We start from the raw sequence: 17,812 nt of genomic DNA, 5'->3' as shown, positions 1-17,812 counted from the left end.
CAGTGTTTCCATGTGGGATGCTTGGATGTGGTGGTAGCATCCAGGTGTCTGCCTTAAAACTACCTTCATGCTGGATGTGGGAAGAGCCAGTGGTGGTTGGTGGCACAATGGGCTTCTGCAGCCACTTAGCTGCTATTTATCATTTCTTAGCTGGTGGGTGCAGGTTTGGGGGAAGCAGCTCTGGGGACTCAGTCCCTTACTGTTCCTGCCTGCCAGTACTGGAGGCCCTGCCCTGCTGCCTTCTCTCTGGCAGGTTGATGCAGTCTGCTTGGTGCACTGCCTCACCTCTGGGTGAGACCCTGGAGACTCTGGCTTGGCTGGAGCTGGCAGCATCCTGAGGGTGGGCTGTGAAGACCAGCCTGCTCCTGCTCCCTGTTACCTCTGGCTGCTGTTCCTGGCTGCCCTGGAATGCAGCCTGTGCCCATTCCAGGGGTGGCTGCAGTGGGATGTTCCATCTGCTCTCCAAGACCTGCTCGGTGCTTGGTTGCCAAGGCAAGCAGCTCTGGTGCACTCTAGTGTGCTGTACCCTCTTTTTACGTGCATGTTAAAGAGAACTTGGTGCAGGTACTAAGGGAGACAGCTAGGAAAGGTGCCTCCCTAGATCTGTTTGTAAACAGAGAGGCACGTGTGAGCCAAGTGGCGGTTGGTGGTTGGCTTGGTCACAGTGACCACAAAGTGGTTGAGTTTCAAAGAATTGGTGATAGGAGGAAAACTGCCATCAAAACTTCGACCCTGGGCGTGGGGAGAGCAGATGGCAGCCTGCTGAAGGAGCTGGTTGGACCCCTGCAGTGTGGGCCCTGGCAATTGGCTTTTGAAGGTATTGGGGAACAGGAATGCTGGTCACTTTTTAAGTGACCGTACAGCCTGGCCTGCAGTGTCTCCAGGGATGGGGCAGCCACCACCTCTCTGGGCAGCCTGTGCCAGCATTTTCCCATCCTCACTCTACAAAGTCTCTTGCTCACGTCCAGCCTCAATCTCCCTCTTTTAGTTTAAGCCCATCACCCCTCGTCCTGCTGCAACAGCCCCTGCTGGAAAGTCTCTCCCCATCTCTCTTACAGGCCCTTCCATTGCCTTCAGGTCATTTTGCCGAGTGGAGCCTTTTTGCCTCCCCAGCCCTTGTGTGTGTGCCCGCTGCCCGCTCTGCTCTCACAGCCCTTTGCCTCTGGTGCTGCCCGCGCGGCCCCGGCCGTGGCGCTGGAGCAGAGCCCTGCCCGCGGTGCCGGGCTGGGGCTGGCTGCGGGGGCTGCTCCCGACCCGCGGCCGCTGGGCTGCAGCAGGAGCCGGTCTCTGGCGGCCGCGGAGGACGCTGCCAGCTCCCGGCTGCTCCGCCGAGACGCGTTTCCCACCGCTCGGCGCCGCCTGTTGCTCTCGGAGCTGAGGAGGCTGCAGCGGGCCTGGGCGATGGGGCAGGACCCCCCCGCTGCGGGGGCCGGGGGGCCGGGGCAGGGTCTCCCTCACGGCAGCGGGGCTGGCTCTGCCCTCCCGGCACAGCCGCCTCCTCCATGGCTTTTCCCAGGGAGCACGGCGGATGTTCGTGACAGGCTGAGGGCCGGGATGGAGCAGAGAAGGCTCTGTAAGGGGAGACTGAGATGAGCTCTTAGGCAGAAGCTCTTCCCCGTGAGGGTGCTGAGGCGCTGGCACAGGGTGCCCAGAGAAGCTGTGGCTGCCCCATCCCCGGCAGTGTTCAAGGCCAGGTTGGACACAGGGCCTCGGAGCAACCTGGTCCAGGGAAGGTGTCCCTGCCCGTGGAGGAGCTTTAATGTCTCCTCCAACACAAACCAGTTTGTCATTCTATGCTTCTATGCTGAGCCGTGCTGACCCCCCGCTCCGGTGCCGTTTATGCCTCGTTTCGTTAAAAGAACAAACCTCAGTGACTGGAGGGCGGCCGAGCACGGGGTACCGGCGGGGCTGGGAGGGGACGGGGCTTGTTCCGCTCGCCCAGCCCTTGCCCCGAAGCGGCGGGCGGGTCTGCGGCGAGCCGGGGGCTCGGGGGCATGGCCGAGCGCCGGTGCCTGTTCTTCATGCTCGGCTGGGGCGCTGCGATCCGGAACCCGGCGGGCGGAGCCCGGTCCACGCTCCAACCCCTTCGGCAGCGGCGGCAGTCCCGGGGCGAGCGGAGCGGAACCGCACCGGTACAAGGCGAGCAGCGCCACCGGTGAGTCGCGGCGGGCGCCTCCGGCGGGCCGGGCGCGGCCTGGCGCAACCGGTGCTGCGCTTGCATCAGCCGCCGCCCGCACGTGCTGTACCGGTCCCCTTCTCCGGGGCAGCGCTGGGCTCCCGGCGGGATGGAGCGTGGCTGGGAGCTCCTCGGGGCTGGAGATGCCCCCTCGGGTGCTGAGTGGGGTGGGTCCCGAGGGGGATTGACGGCCCCCGGGTTGCGGCGGGGTGCGGTGAGTACCGGGGTGCGGTGGGTACAGGGGTGCGGTAGGTACAGGGATGCCCCGGGGTGCCGTGGGTACCGGGATGCCTCGGGATGCGGTGGGTACAGGGATGCGGTGGGTACCGGGATGCCCCGGGGTGCGGTCGGTGCCGGTATGCGGTGGGTACTGGGGGGCGGTGGGTGCCGGGATGCGCTGCTTGTCGCCCGACACGTTGCCGCTCTGCCCGCCCGATGCTCTCCCGTCTTTGGTGACAACGTGGCTTCTGCGCGGCTCGGCCAGCTTCCCCGGAGCCACTCGCTTCCCCGACCCCCGCCGCCGCTTGCCCTAGGCGGGCTCCTCTGACGGGTGCTGGGGGTCTGGGTGTTTAACGTGCTCGTTCCAGCGGGCAGCAGGGCCCGCGCCGTGCCTGCTCGGGGCCGTTGGAGGGTTTTTTTGCGGAAGGGCTGAGCAGGATCCCGCTGCCGGCCCCAGCAGAGATCCCCCCGCCCCGATCCCGCGCCCGCAGCGCGCAGAGATGGTTCCTTTCGGGTGTCAGAAAGGGTTGAATCCATCCAGCAACGCCGGGGAGAGCGGCAGAGCCCTCTGGGCACTTGGTGCTCCCTTGAAACCTGTCCCAGAGCTTCACATGGGCTGGGACGGCTCCTTGGGCTAGAACTGAACAGAGATTGCAGTGTGTGCCAGCAGAGAAGGTTTCGCAGAATCCCAGACTGGTTTGGGTTAGAAGGAGCCTTAAAGCTCCTCCAGCCCCAACCCCTGCCACAGGCAGGGACCCCTTCCACTGGACCAGGTTGCTCCAAGCCCCTGTGTCCCACCTGGCCTTGAACACTGCCAGGGATGGGGCAGCCACAGCTTCTCTGGGCACGTTGTGCCAGTGCCTCAGCACCCTCACAGGGAAGAGCTTCTGCCTAAGAGCTCAGCTCAGTCTCCCCTCGGGCAGGTTAAAGCCATTCCCCTTGGCCTGTCCCTGCAGGCCCTTGTCCAAAGCCCCTCTCCAGGTTTCCTGCTGCCCCTTTAGGCACTGGAATCTATAAGGTCTGCCCAGAGCCTTCTTTGGTTTGCTGGTTATGGGGAAGCCAAGCTGATGGCTGCCAATGCAAACCCCATAATCCCCCTCAGAGGAAAAGGGTCACAAGCTTATCCCCTTGTATACTGATACTGATACACACAGCTTGGTGTCAGGGCAGCCAAGTCCAGCACTAGCTCCAGTGTGTTTTGTTTCCTAGGGGAGGGAGCAGGGGGCAGGGAGAAGGTGCTGGTGGGTGGGTGGTACTGGGCACAGGATACCAGCCATGGCTGTGGGCACTGGGAGGCTGCAGCTCACTTCACCCTGTGCCAGGTGCCTGGCCTGTAGGGTGCTCATCTCCCAGCAGCTTTTGGGCACCCATGGCTGCTGTGAGCAAAGGGATGTTGCAGAGGAGAGCTGCAGCCTGCGGAGCACGCGAGGGATGTGCTCCGGTGCCGGCGCTGTGTGTGTGGCCACGCAGCCCTGCCGAGGGTGTAGCATGGATGCTGGGAGCGAAGGAGGAATGGCCACATCCCAGTGAGTCAGCCAAACCCTCCTCTGGAGGAATGCTGCTCCTCTGTGCCACTGCTGCTGTGTGTGCCCACGCGCCGGGCCAGAGGGATGCGCCAGCAGCAAGTCTGGGCTGAGGGATCTCCAGGCAGCCAAATCTGTGGGGAGTTGCTGGGAGACAGTGGGCGAGCCCTGGGATGTGCCCGGGGGCCATGTGGTGGGGCCCACGCAGTGCTTGTGCAATGAGCCTGGTCTCCCCCATGGGCTCACCGGGTTCAGCCCTGGCTTGCTGCGCACGTGGGGTACACACAGCACCGGTCTCTGCCCCACCAGCGTGGCAGGGCTCAGTGCTGACTGGTCACCTGGGAGGAGGCACCGCTGCAGTGGGCGCAGCGTGGGTCCTGCAGGACACTGAGCTTCACGCTCCTATGGTGCCTTCTGCAGGGGCTTCGAGCAGCTGAGCACCACCCACGAGAGGACTTTGAGGGAAAAATGAGCAGTGTTGGGAAGAAGCTGATCCGCCGGCGCGTGGTGGATCTGAGCTCCGAGGACACGCGTTTCGCTCGCTGCCTCTCCACGCTGGACCTCATAGCCCTGGGAGTTGGCAGCACACTGGGGGCTGGCGTGTACGTGCTGGCTGGGGAGGTGGCCAAGGATATGGCTGGTCCCTCCATCGTCCTCTGCTTTTTGGTGGCTGCTCTCTCATCGGTACTGGCCGGACTCTGCTACGCAGAGTTTGGGGCCCGCGTCCCCAAGACTGGCTCTGCCTACCTCTACAGCTACGTCACCGTTGGCGAGATCTGGGCTTTCACAACTGGCTGGAACCTCATTCTCTCCTATGTGATAGGTGTGGGACTTGGCTGAGTGCTGGCACGTGTGCTTGGGCTCCTTCCAGCACCGCACTGGCAGTGTGGGGGGCTTGTGGGCCAGCATGTGGTGCTGTGGGTGCTGTTTGTGGGGTGGGATCAGTGGGGAGGTGGGTGCTGGGGTGGCTGGTGCTGCTCCGTCCCGGGCTCAGACTGATGCATGGATTTGCCATTGAACAGGTACGGCCAGCGTGGCTCGAGCCTGGAGCGCGGCGTTTGACAACATCATTGACAACCACATCTCCAACTTCTTCACGAACAAGACCACACTGCACCTGCCAGGGGTGCTGGCCGAGCGCCCGGACTTCTTTGCCCTGATCCTGATTGGGATGCTCACTGGTGAGTGCACAGGGGCGGCTCTAGGGCACTGCAGGTGGTGGCACAGGGGCCCAGCAGGTCCCTGCTCACCCGTTCCATCCCCGCAGCGCTGCTCGCCTTTGGCGTCAACGAGTCTGCCATCGTGAACAAAATCTTCACGGCGATGAACCTGGTGGTGCTGGGCTTTGTCATCATCGCTGGCTTCGTGAAGGGAGACATCAAGAACTGGCAGCTCTCAGAGGAGGACTACATCAACCTCTCGTACCTGCAGCCACTGGTCAAGTAAGGAGAGCAACAGTGCCATGCCAGAGTCTGGCACAGGGCTGGCACTGGCCCTGCAGTCCGTGAACCCCATGGCAGCTGCTCTCCTCCCTCCTTTCCAGGAAAGCAGACTTCGGCTCCGGTGGGTTTGTCCCCTTTGGGCTGGAAGGGATCCTGACTGGTGCTGCCACTTGTTTCTACGCCTTTGTGGGCTTTGATTGCATCGCCACCACAGGTACTGCCGCGGGCAAGCGCAGCTGCCGGGGGCCCGCGGGGAGGATGCTCCGTGGCGTGGGAAACAGCCTGTCCTGCTGCTCCTGCGAGGTTTCCCTATCCCCAGCTGGGCCAGCACACAAGGGCTCACAGGAAAAGGGGCTCCCCACAGTGCCCGGGGTGGGAGCAGGGCTGCACCCTGCCTCTGCAGGCAGCTCCAGGACAGCGGGAGCCTTCCTGCTGCCGAGCCGAGGCCGCGTCAGCGCTGCGAATTGCTGCAGTCTCCGGGTTATTTCCCAGCCCCGTGCAGCATCTTTTGGGACTGAGTGAGCTCCGCAGGGCCCACACTGCCCCGAGGGCTCCGCCATCCCCCCCGTCCTCCCAGGAATGTGCTTCGTGGGTGGCTGGTACAGGCTGTCCTGCCTGAGCCCCTGCCGGTGCCTCCCGCCCCAGGCTGCCCAGCGGCCACCCCTGCCCCTCGTGCGCGGGTCACGGAGCCCTGGCAGGAGCACGGTGCCTCAGGGCTGCTCTCTGTGCCCACACGCACGGGGGTCTGCGTTCAGACCCCCACTCTCCAGCAGCCCCTGCCTGCTGCTGGCCAGCCCCACGCTGCTGCGAACGGCCCCGCTGCGGCTCTGACCCTGGGGCTGTGCTGTGGAGCGGGGACCGATGCTGCCTCATGTATTCACACAGGGGAGGAAGCCAAGAACCCCCAACGCTCCATCCCCATTGGCATCATCGTGTCCCTCCTCATCTGCTTCGTGGCTTATTTCGGGGTCTCTGCAGCTCTGACCCTCATGGTGCCCTATTTCCTCCTGAACAAGAAGAGCCCCTTGCCTGAGGCTTTCAAGGCAGTGGGCTGGGAGCCCGCCCGGTACGCTGTTGCTGTTGGCTCACTCTGTGCCCTCTCCACCAGGTAGGGCTGGCTCCATCCCCGGCATGGCATGGGGACCAGCAGCACGTGCCCCACTGGGGCTGGGGGTTCTGCTGTCCAGACACAGAGCTGGTCCCATCCCTGTGGACAGCTTGCCTGGCAGCCCCTGAGCCATTTCTTCCCTCTGCAGCTTGTTGGGTTCCATGTTCCCTATGCCTCGTGTGATCTATGCCATGGCGGAGGATGGGCTGCTCTTCAAGTTCCTGTCCAGCATCAACAGCCGCACAAAGACCCCTCTGTCAGCCACCATCACCTCGGGGCTCCTCGCAGGTACAGCTCCCAGCTGCTGCCCCACAGTCGGTGCCGTGGTGCTCTGGAGTTGTGCTCATGCCACACGTCCTCATTGCAGCCGTGATGGCCTTCCTGTTCGACCTGAAGGACCTGGTGGACCTCATGTCCATCGGCACGCTGCTGGCCTACTCCCTGGTGGCAGTGTGTGTGCTCATCCTCCGGTGGGTGCCTCCTCTCCTGTGCTGGTGCGCGGGGTCCGTGTGCCTTGGTTGAGCCTGGGTTGCGGCCACAGCTTTCTCCTGGGGGATGCAGCCAGGGGAAGTATCAAGGCCCCAGGGTGGAGGCTGCTCACAGGGGGTGACTGTAGTGAGGTGGGGCTGGTCTCTGCTCCCAAGGAACAAGGGATGGGACAAGAGGAAACGGCCTCAAGCTGCACCAGGGCAGGTTTAGATGGAGCTGAGGAACAATTCCTTCCCCAGAGGGTGCTCAGGCATTGGAACAGGCTGCCCAGGGCAGGGCTGCAGTCACCGTCCCTGCAAGTGTTCACACAGTGTGGAGACGAGGCCTCAGTGCCACGGGTCAGTGGTGGCCTTGGCATGGCTGGGAACGGTTGGACTGGAGGAGCTGAAAGGGCTTTTCCACCTTAGTCTTCTGAGATTCTGAGAGCCTGTGCAGTGTCTCTGGGCACATCCATGGAGTCACAGGGCTGCTGCCAGAGTAGCACCTAGGGCTGGAGGAGCAGGAGGGGTATGAGGGTGCTGCCCACCGTCCCCCCAGGCTCTGCTGCACTTCTCCCCTGTGTTCAGGTACCAGTCTGGGCAGCTGAACTCCCCGAAGGCTATGGAAATGCTGGAGCAGAACGGGAATGAGGAGGAGAGGGTGATCATGAACCCGACCGTCACCACCACCAGCGCCCAGCAGAAGGAGACGCTGTCCCTGGCGACGCTCTTCAACCCTCCCACGGACACCCCCACCGCGCTCTCGGGGCGCATCGTCTATGTCTGCGTGTCGCTCATAGGTGTGTGCGGGAGCCGGCACCTGAAGCGCTCGTCTGCCAGGGCTGGGGCTCCGCAGAGCCAGGAGGGGACCTTGCGCATGTCAGGAGGAGGAGAGGGGCTGGGCAGCCCTGACTGCCAGCCCCCGTGCGCAGTGCCAGCAGGCACCGGACCCACTGAGCAGGGTGCCAAGCGCAGGGCGTTGCTGGGGTTCGGGGTGCACGCGGGCTGATGGAAGACATGGCTGCTGAGCCAGGCATGTGCAGGTGGTCCCTGTGACTTGCCTGGCCCAGCTGGCACCCAGTAAGGTGGCCTCAGGTCCCTGAGAGCACTCGGGCTCAGCCAGCGAGGTTTGATCCATCCAACAGCGTTTAATTGTGCAGCCAGGCCTGGCAACACTTCAGAGCTGGGTCTGAGCTCAGCCACATGCAGGCTCCCCTCCTTCCTCCAGCAAAGCCCCTTCCTGAGGCTTTGGGGTGGGTGTAGGAGGCAGCACATGCTGGACCTGACCGGGAGCAGTGGGTGCCTCAGCCCTGCCACTGGTGAGGCTCAGGGTCCCACGTGCTGTGCTGCCCCTGACTGCTCCCTCTCTTGCAGCCACGCTGATCACCATCATCTGCGTGGTGCTGACCCTCGAGGTGTCGGCACTGAAGGCCGGCAGCGTGGGCTGCATCGCGGCACTGGCACTGCTCATCGCGGCCCTGCTCATTCCCACCATCATCATTTGGAGGCAGCCACAGAGCAACGCGCGGTTGAACTTCAAAGTGAGTGCAGCTCAGCACCCCCATGGGCCCTGCAGGATTTGGGCCATTGCAGGGTCTGCCAGGGCTTGCGGCAGTGTCAGGTACCGTGTCTTGTCCCTTGCAGGTACCTTTCCTCCCCCTCCTGCCAATTTTCAGCATCTTTGTGAACATCCTGCTGATGGTACAGCTGAGTGCTGGTACTTGGGTACGGTTTGCTGTCTGGATGGCCGTGGGTAGGTGTCCTGCAGAGGGGAGTGCGGTGCCTGCCGGGTCTCCCCTGCACTGCACATTTCATTGTGGAAACTCCTGCAGGTTTTATGATTTACTTTGGCTATGGGATCCGAAACAGCGTGGAAGGGAAAACCGCGGAGGAAACCTGCGCCGCAGGAGAAAAGCCTCTGCACCAGCCTGCACTGAACTCTGGCCCCAGCGCTGCTGCAGTCTGAGGGACCAGGCACCGGCACTCCAAGGACCTCGGCCAGTATTCCCGCTTTGAGATACGGTACATCCATCCCCCCTCCCACAGGAGCAAGTCCCAAGAGCCAGGACCAGGGAGCCAGGTCATGCATTGCGCATTCCCCTCTCAGAGTACAGGTACCAGAGATGAGCTCCTGGTCTGCCCCCCCCATCCCTGCTGAGGGCAGTGACAATGGTGCGGCTCTGTTTGTGCTGTCTGTCTATGTGGCTATGGTCAACACCTCCTCTCTGTGCTTTCCAAGCACCAGGCTGTGCAACAAGGCCTGGGGCCGCTCATTCTGGTACTGCCCAGTGCTCCCCGGCAGCACCGAGCTCAGCTTGTGAATCCATCTCTTGTGCCATCCCATAGAATCATAGAATCATAGAATAGTTAGGGTTGCAAAGGACCTTAAGATCATCCAGTTCCAACCCCCCATGCCACCTCACACTAAACCAGGTCACCCAAGCCTCTGTCCAACCTGGCCTTGGAACACCAGCCTCTGGCAGACCTGGCCTTCCAAATCAAGTCCCATGTTCTAAATACTCAACCCCCTGACTATGGCTCCACTGTTCTAACCATTTATTAACCTGACAAATCCACCTAGCCTTTTTAGGTCCTCCCCTTTATCCGGGAGAATTGATGAAAAGACAACCTGAGCTCCAGAGCCCCTGACCACCTCTCCCAGGGCTCTGTAGTCCTTCTTTATGTTCTCTGGGCTACTGCTATCTGTATCACTAGCACCCGCATGGACCTTTAGTAGTGGGTAATAGTCAGTGGGACTTAACTAGAGCAGGCAGCCTCTCTGCAACATCCCTGATCTGTGCCCCAGGTAGGCAACACACCTCCCTTGAGATGGGGTCAGGCTGACCGATGGGTGCCTCTGTGCCTTTCAGAGTGCCTACCACTATGACCCTCCGCTTTTTCCTGGCAGCACCAGTAGAGGTCTTTTTTCCCAGTGCACCAGCCGGTTGCTCATGCTGCGAGGGTGTTTCCTCGTCAGCCCCCTGCAGAACTGCAAAGCGGTTCTTGGTGAGGACATCAGATTTAAGGAGAAGCCCCTTGCTTTTAACTGTCCTCTTCCTGCTTTTTTTGTTGTTTTTTTTTTTTTTGTTACTATCTCCCAGCTTCCTGGGTTAACGGCCTCCTTCTTTCCTGCATGAGCTACAATGGACGCTTGAGGCCCCTGCAGTTTGGGCCTGGAGCAAGCAGTGCTGCTTCCTCTCAGCTTCCCTGACATCTTGCAGCCTATCAGTAGCATCCCTCAGCTCAGCCCCTGCTGCAGGAGGACCTGCACCGGGGAGCACCGAGTGCAGCCCTGCCCATTTGCACCCTCCCCTCAGGAGAGCAGTGCAGGCACTTCCTGCACCCTGAGCTCCGCGCTGCAGGCTCCCCTCTCACCGGCTCTGTCTGGTGCCTACGCTGGCCACCGCCAGGGCAGCCCGAGCAGAGCTCCCAGAGCGGGCCCTGGTCCTGCAGCGAGTGCTCCCCATCCCGCCCGCTCCCGTGCAAGCTGCTGTGCCATGCCCTGTTCACCCGCCCTGCCGCCGCGCTCCCTGGGGTGGGCTTTGGACCAGTCAGGGCTGGTGCTGTCCATGCTGAGCCCCGTGCTGCCTGGCAGTGCTGCTTGGTGTGAGCGCCCAGCTCGGGTGTGTGTGAAGATGTCCACAGTGTAGCAATACCGGTATCCAACCTCATATGCCTCTGTAGAGCTGATACTTTAATATTGACTTTTATACCTATTAAACTAAATGTTTTTTTTAAGTGCTTGGCTCTTGGTCCTGCTGCCTCCTGTGTTAAAGCCCCGTCGTGGCAAACCCCTGGGCAGGACCTCACTTGCTGCCAGGCTGGGTGCTGAGCTGGTGCCACTGCAGAGTGGGGATTGCGGTGCTGGGTCAGCTCCCTGCCCAGACCCTGTCGCTGGGAGAGGGAACCATGCAGCAGTGCTCCAGGAGAGCTGAACTCAGTGCTGCCGGCACCGCTGTGCAAGGACACCTGGCACAGGGGTGGTCACCACTGTGTCACTAGCTCCCAGGGAAGTGGTGGCAGTGAAGGTCTTGGGCATATCCCCTGGAGGCTCCAGCAATGGCAGAGGAATGCCAAGGAAGCGTGCCAGGAGCTGGGCTGCAGGCGTGGGAGATGATAATTCCTCAGTTCTGCTCTGGTCTAAGTCAGCCCTGACGGATGATTTTGCAAACCAGACTAATTCAGGGCAGATGGATGGTGCGTGGCTCTGGCAGCTCCCTGTTCGCCGGCAGGGTCACCGCACGGTCAGCGGTGCGGGCCCCGCGCCATCGGCTCTGCCTGTCCCCGGGGCTGGAGCTGAGCCTGCCCTGCGCCTGTGCCCGCAGCAGAAGGGGCTGTGGCTCAGGGTGCCCTGCCAGGGGCTCAGCCTGCAGCCCTCGAGCGCTGCGGGCTCTGGCACTGGCTCCTGGCAGGCCCTCCAGCTCCCTGCTCATGCCCACGCCGTGTGCAGCCCTGGTCCCACCATCCTGCGGGGTGGGGATCTCCTGGCTGGGCAGCTCATGAGCCCATAGTCCCCCTGTAACCCTGGACCCAGCTTTGGGTGCTGCTGTGCAAGCCCAGCGGTCGAATTGCCCATGACAGGGCTGCAGCCCTTGCCCCAGCTTGGCACTGCTGCAGCCCCCATGCGTCTGTGTCTGGGTCCCCGTGCACGTGTGCACAGCTGTGCCTATGGCCATGTGTGGGTCTGTGCCCCGGGCATGCCCATGCCTGGCTCCAGACCATCCCGCTGAGCACCGGTCCCAACCTGGGCACCTACTGGGACTGGCAGAGCTCTGAACGTGGCCAAGGTGCTGGAAGCCCAGGTCCCCCCCCAGCAGTCAAGCAGGGGAGCAGCCCCCTGCCACCGTGCTGCTGCAATGCAGTGCAGTGAGTTGGTGCCATCCTGCCGTGGGCAGCAGCCCTGTCCACCACCAGCTCCCTGCCTGGGGGGCTGCCCCAGCCCCATTCTGGAGGGACCCTGTCCCCCCTTGCCTACTGCATCCCACATCCTTCACCAGGCAGCACCTCTGCCTTTCCTGGCCCCACTGGCGTTATGGTATATGGAATCATAGGATCACAGACTGGTTTGGATGGGAGGGGACCATAAAGTTCACCCAGCTCCACCCCCTGCCACAGGCAGGGACACCTTCCACTTGAGCAGCTTGCTCCAAGCCTCTGTGTCCAACCTGGCCTTGAGCAGGGGCATCCCAGCACAGCAGCAGGCGGTGAATGGCACCCAGCTCAGCCCAAGCACATTGGCACAAGGGAGCACCCGCTCCCGCTGCCGCTGCACCAGCCTGCGGGTGGCCTGCGAGGTGCCAGTAGCACCCGGGGCTCTCCCGTGCAGAGAGGGGCCAGAAGGGAAGCGTGTTCCGGGTGAAGGATCTTGGATGCTGGGGCTGCAGGGTGAGTTTTCCCCTCCAGTGGCACTGTGGAAGCGGCCATTCCCGGTGCTGAGGCAAGGCAGCAATCAGCAGAGCCTGCTCTCCATGCCTGCACACAGCTGCCTGCGGTTTGCCCATCACCAGGGGAACTTCCACCCAGATCCGGAGCAGAGGCTGTGCTCTGCCTGCTGCCCGCGCTCAGCCTCCCAGGGGAGCCCTGCAGGGAGCCAGGCAAGCCTGGAGCTGTTCTGCCTGCGCCTCTGCCTCTGCTGCCAGCTGTGCAGAGCGGGCACGGGCAGGGGCAGGAGCACAGGCAGGGCTGGCGCCTGCTCCTGCGCTTTCCTCCTGGCTATGGTGCCGCTTGGGAGGCTCCCCTGGGAGCCAGGCTTGATTCCTGATCTCCCTTTTGCCACCTGCCCTGGTTTACAGGGGAGCTGAAGCGCTGCTGGCTGGGACTGCGTTTGGCCCAAGCCGTGGGCACAGCGCTCCCTCTGGGAATTCAGGCTGCTGCTCCACGCTGAGGAGTTAAAGAGCTGCCTTCTTCCCTGCGGACCGGTGAGCAGGTACCCTCAGATCCTCCTCCCCACGGGTGACCAGCCAGGGGAGCAGAGCTTTGCAGTGGGATGCATCCATCAGCAGGGCCCAAGCCCCAGGATGCAGGGAATGCCCCAGGGGCAGACGGGGTCCTCGGTGCGACAGGGCGAAGCGCTCAGTGCTCTGTTTGCTGCAGGCCCTGCCTGCCCAGGGGAGCCTCGCGAGATCAAAGCGGTGCTGGGGAGATTCCTATCGCTCCTTACTCACCATCTCCGGGCAGGTCCCAACCCCTCAGCTCACCGTGACCCCGCTGCCGGCACCGGGCACTGGCAGGAGGCTGCGGGTGCCTGATCATGCTCCCAGCCCACGCCGCCGCAGGTGGCAGCTCCCCATCACCCCTTCATGCTCCCCTCGCTTTGCCTCTGCAGGCCTGGCTCCGTGCCCTGCTGCCCGCCTCTCCTCTCCTGCCTCGCCAGGGCTGCCGCCGGCGGCCCGGCTCCCGCTCCTGCCCCAGCCGAAGGGCAGGGTCTGTCCCAGCCCGGCCCAGGGCTGACACCGCTGCGGTGACGGCGATGACAACGTGCCTGTGCCCAGCGCCCGCGCCCCTCAGGGCTCCGAGTCCCTCTCGCAGTGTATCCCACCCGCACCCTCCCCACCGCGGGGACGAGCAGTGTGGAGAGGAGACGGTGGAGGCGGCACGGGGAGTGCAAGAGGAAGGGTCATGGTGCAGCAGGGATGGGGAGGATGGAGATGCCTCGGGTGCAGGGCATGCGGGTGCCACAGGCTGGGTGAGAGGCCCCAGCTCAGTCAGCATGGACCACAACACCCTTTGGAGCTGTGCAGCCACCCCAGCACGGCACATGGAGCTGATGGTGGCTCTGGCAGGGGAGGAGATGGCTGGGAAGAGGACTCTGAGCAAGCTGCTCCAGTGGAAGGTGTCCCTGCCCGTCGCAGGGGTGGAGCTGGAGGAGTTTTAAGGTCCCTTCAACCCAAACCAGGCTGGGGTTCCGTGATTAATTTCCTGGGGTTGACAGTGCCCAGCCACGTGAGCTGGTCTGCTCCTTCTGTGGGGGGCAGGACAAGGCAGCCCAACTCATCTCCCAAGCACTGTGATGCCAAGCATGGTGGGCCTGGCTCGGGGGTGCATGGCAAAGGGTGGGATCCTGTATGACACCAGTGGGAGAGGAAGGTGATCTGGGTCTTCTAAGGGCACGGGTGGCTGGAGAGCACCATGATGATCATGCTGCTGTTCCTCTAAAGTGTGCTCTTCCTGGATCAGTGGATTCTGACAGCTGCTGAGGCAGCCCGCCCAGTCAGGTGGCTTTGAGTGTGGTGTGCCTGAGAGAAACTGTGGCTGAGGAGCCTGAGGAGGAGCATCGTTTCCTGGCCAACCTGCTCCGCTTGATTAAATTCTCTGTCTGGGAGGAATTATGTCACAGATCACAAGGGATCCAGCAGAAACTCACTGGAGTCCAGTTCCTGATCCCCCAGGAAGCCTGAAGGGTGGGTTAAGCTCCTTTGATTGGTGCTGGCGTGAATTCAGCTCATTACAGAAAGAGCATGGCTGCTGTCCAGGGAAATGAGGGCTCTGCTTCCAGCGCGCCTTGGAGAGGCAGCCATGTGCTTGCTGCTGAGCTGCACCCCGTTTCTCTTGGGTCTCACCAGGTCTCAGTCTGTTGGCTTGGCACTGCCCAAGCAATGTGAGGACAAAGGGGTTTCTCTCATAACAGGACCTTTGTGTGCTGGTGAAAGGTGGCTGGAAGGCAGCCCTGGAGCCTGAGTCTCCAAGGCACAGGGTGAGCCCCGGACAGGAGCTGGGCCAGGATCCTTGGGAATGCTCTTGGCAAGGACACCTTTCAGCCCATGGGGGTACCTACCCATGGCAGCACAGAGAGCTGCGAGCAGCTACTGACTTGTGAGCTTTCTCATCTCTCTTTGGTTCTGCCTGGGATTACCATAGGAGGAGGAAGGGATCCTGACATTTGCTGTAGATATAGTATTTGAGGTGGATTCTTTTTGGCAAATACATGTATTTGAATAAAAGTCAACACAAATCTCTTTGCAAAGGTTATGTTGAAAGAGGAACAGTGCACAGATTGCTAGCCCTGGTTTGGGACTTGCTGAAGGAGACACTCTTCCTCCAGACTGAAGTGAGTGGAACAAGATCTGTGTAAAGCTGAAATCACAGCATCTCACAAAACCGGGGACAGATGCCTCCTGCAGTCATAAACCAGCCCAGGCACCCGCCTCAACAGGTTCCTCCATGTTCTGTCAGATACATAGGACTGATGTGTCCAACAGGCCACACCAGGCTCTTCCAGGAGCAAACTGAAGCTTGCCTTACTTTTCCCTACAGCAAACACAAGAGACTCCTTTGCTAATCCAAGAGTTTCATGGCTGGGACCTCTCCTCTTTATTTTTCCTGTTTCCCTGCTGTTTGCCCAGGCAAGTATTCCCTCTGTAATTCACATTCTCCACAGGGGACCTCGTGCTGATGCTGCTTTGCCAAGCTGGACAGATGACTGCTGGTAGATTTTGCTCTTGTCAATGTCCTGCTCCTTTCACTCCACCTCTACCTCAGGAGCAGGGCTCTTCTCAGCGCTGTCATTGCTTCAACCTCCTGATGACCGAACATGCACCTCCCTCAAAGGCTGTGACAGTTGTCTGGGCTCTGCAGCCTGACTGCTAGAACAGGTAGGAGACATTTCAACAACCTAAATGTGAATACAGTTATCAAGACCTGGGGGTAAGGAGAGTGCTAAACTGAACTGAATTATGTGCCTGGGCTGCAGATGGGTGTGCAACTGTTTCTATTGTCTTGGATGAGATAATGCCTGAAAAATCATGATTACACGTTACTGGGCAGGGAGCAGCTGCAATTATCTGCATAACACAACCCCAGTGCACAGGCAGGATTTCACTTCCCCAGTGGAGTTACCTGCCCAGCTTTGGCAACAGCTCAGGCAGGTTTTCATCTCCTCTGGACCACTCTTTGGACCCAAAGAACAGGTTCTTAGGTCACGTTCTTCTGAAAAGGGGAGGAAAGCCCATCAGAAACACAGGGAAGGGAGCTCCTGGTTCCTCGCTCTCTGAAGCGCACACTGGGCCCTTGGTTTGCTTTAAACACTCCTCTGATTGTGGAACAGGAGATAGGATAGGGAAAGTTCTAGAACCTGCTGGTGTGAAAAGTAAGGACTTGCCTTCCTCAGAGCAGCCATGCACTTCACAAACAGCTCCTGGTGACAGGCAGGAATCTACTCACCCCTCTGGCAGCTGTAATCTCTCCACATCTCGAGGTTCTGGTGAGGTCAGAGACCAGGCAGATTCTGCTTCTTGTCTGAATTCCCCCACTTCTTTCTCCAGTTTCCTGTCTGAAGGACGAGCTGCTTGGTCAAACCCTTCCTCTTCTTCCTCCTCTCTTACTGATGATATGGGCCTGTTGCCCTCCTTGTCCACTGTCTTTTTTCACTACTGGGACAAACTTGTTGTTTGGGCCCCTATCTCGACCCTGGTGTCCTCAGGTGCAGTTTGGGTCCCAATCTCTACTATCATGTTCTCCGATACAGTTTGCACCCCAGTCTGTCAGGATGCTCAGAGGTGGTTTGGGTCCCTGTCTTAAGCATGGTTCTCTGACAGTACTGAACAGTGGCTCAGGAGGCACAGGCCAAGCGCCAGTACAGTGCTAGGAGACGCTGGTTTCACAGGGGTAGGCAAGGCACCCTCCTGTCAGCTGGCCCAGCAGCTTGCCAGGGTTACTTGCCTGTTCAGTTATGAAGTCCCAGGCTGTGAGAGGTGATACCTGCCCAAACCCTTCTGCACGCCCTGCACCCAGAGACCAGCCACCTCAGGGCACGCTCCAGTATTGCCTCACCCAAGGATGACCAGATTCCACAAACCCCATAGCGTGTTAGTGGTATCAAACAGCTTATGTAAGGGTGAGCAAGGACCCCAGGAGCCTGTGTAATAAAACCACCCACATGAATCCCAGGTAGGAAGAGGCAGATGTATTCCCTCATCCTTTCCACACAGGAAGGCACCAGTGCCAGGGCAAAGCACAGAGCCATGTTTGTACCAACACGTTCCCAAGTCAGCAGTCAACAAACTTGGTGAGCCGCACAGAGGCTTGGTCCTGAGTAACTGCTGCAGCTATAGCCCGTGAGGTACAGAACTGCCCTTGCCTCAGGCCTCACGTTAGGCACCAAAAAGGACAGCAGTGGGCTGCCCTGGGCTGCTCACCAGATGCCCACCAAGCTGCTCCCCTCTGCTCCCAGGACAGAGGGGAAGAAATTAAGATGGAAAAGAACTTGTGGATCAAGGTAAAGGCAGTTTAATAAAGCAGAAACAAGGCTGTGTGCAGAAGCAAAGGAAAACAGGAGATTTATTCTTTATTTCCCATCATCAGGTGACGTCCAGACAATTCTCAGGAAATAGGGCTTCAGCAAGCATAGTAGTTGCTCCAGAAGACAAACGTAGTAACAATGAATATCCCTCCTCTCCTCCTCTTAGCTTTCCCTGCTGAGCAGATGTCATATGGCATGGAGTATCATAGAACCACAGACTGGTTTCTTTTGGAAGGGACCTTAAAGCTCCTCCAGCTCCAACCCCTGCCACAGGCAGGGACACCTTCCACTAGAGCAGCTTGCTCCAAGCCCCTGTGTCCAACCTGGCCTTGAACACTGCCAGGGATGGGGCAGCCACAGCTTCTCTGGGCACCCTGTGCCAGTGGCTCAGCACCCTCACAGGGAAGAATTTATTCCCTTTTGTCAGTTGGGGTCAGTTGTCCTGACCCTGTCCCCTCCCAAGATCTTGCCGAGCCCCAGCCTTCTGGTGATGGAGGAATGTTGGATGTACGGCCTTGATGCTGGGGAGCACTCAGCAGCAGCAGCCAAAACACTGGTGTGCTGTCAACACCTAGTTAGCAGTACAAAGCCCAGCACTATGAGGGCTGCTAGGGGTTGAATTAACTCCATCTCAGCCAGA

At 60.6% G+C, this 17,812-nt stretch overlaps 1 protein-coding gene across 3 annotated transcripts; it reads left to right on the top strand.

Moving 5' to 3' along the window:
• The first annotated feature begins 2,042 nt into the window (after window positions 1-2,042).
• SLC7A3 (solute carrier family 7 member 3) lies at window positions 2,043-9,065 on the top strand. 3 transcript variants are annotated; one of them, XM_062612827.1, is made up of 12 exons: window positions 2,169-2,390; window positions 4,339-4,741; window positions 4,941-5,099; window positions 5,186-5,360; window positions 5,462-5,574; window positions 6,246-6,426; window positions 6,617-6,756; window positions 6,836-6,938; window positions 7,524-7,735; window positions 8,310-8,476; window positions 8,580-8,688; window positions 8,768-9,065. In XM_062612827.1, exons 1-12 carry the CDS (start codon window positions 2,286-2,288, stop codon window positions 8,899-8,901), a joined length of 2,001 nt encoding a protein of 666 aa, XP_062468811.1. In that variant the 5' UTR covers window positions 2,169-2,285; the 3' UTR covers window positions 8,902-9,065. The 3 variants fall into 3 exon arrangements, with proteins under 3 accessions (XP_062468812.1, XP_062468811.1, XP_062468809.1); XM_062612825.1 differs by having other exon boundaries at window positions 2,177-2,390; window positions 6,246-6,468; XM_062612828.1 differs by lacking the exons at window positions 2,169-2,390; window positions 4,339-4,741 and adding an exon at window positions 2,043-2,155 and having other exon boundaries at window positions 6,246-6,468.
• The last annotated feature ends 8,747 nt before the right edge of the window (window positions 9,066-17,812 follow it).

The sequence above is a fragment of the Pezoporus occidentalis genome, unplaced genomic scaffold (genome assembly GCF_034315485.1).
Source record: "Pezoporus occidentalis ecotype Australia unplaced genomic scaffold, CSIRO_AGI_Poc_V1 ctg161, whole genome shotgun sequence".
In the NCBI taxonomy this organism is placed as follows: domain Eukaryota; kingdom Metazoa; phylum Chordata; class Aves; order Psittaciformes; family Psittacidae; genus Pezoporus; species Pezoporus occidentalis.
The sequence above is the reverse complement of the archived record's forward strand: the minus strand, read 5'-3'. Positions and strand labels throughout refer to the sequence as shown.

Coding starts and splice junctions, on each gene's coding strand:
- SLC7A3 (XM_062612825.1), top strand. CDS start 2,286: ATGGAGCGTGGCTGGGAGCTCCTCGGGGCTGGAGATGCCCCCTCGGGT. Junction 5,575..6,245: donor TGATTGCATCGCCACCACAG/GTACTGCCGCGG, acceptor GTATTCACACAG/GGGAGGAAGCCAAGAACCCC. Junction 7,736..8,309: donor TGTCTGCGTGTCGCTCATAG/GTGTGTGCGGGA, acceptor CCTCTCTTGCAG/CCACGCTGATCACCATCATC.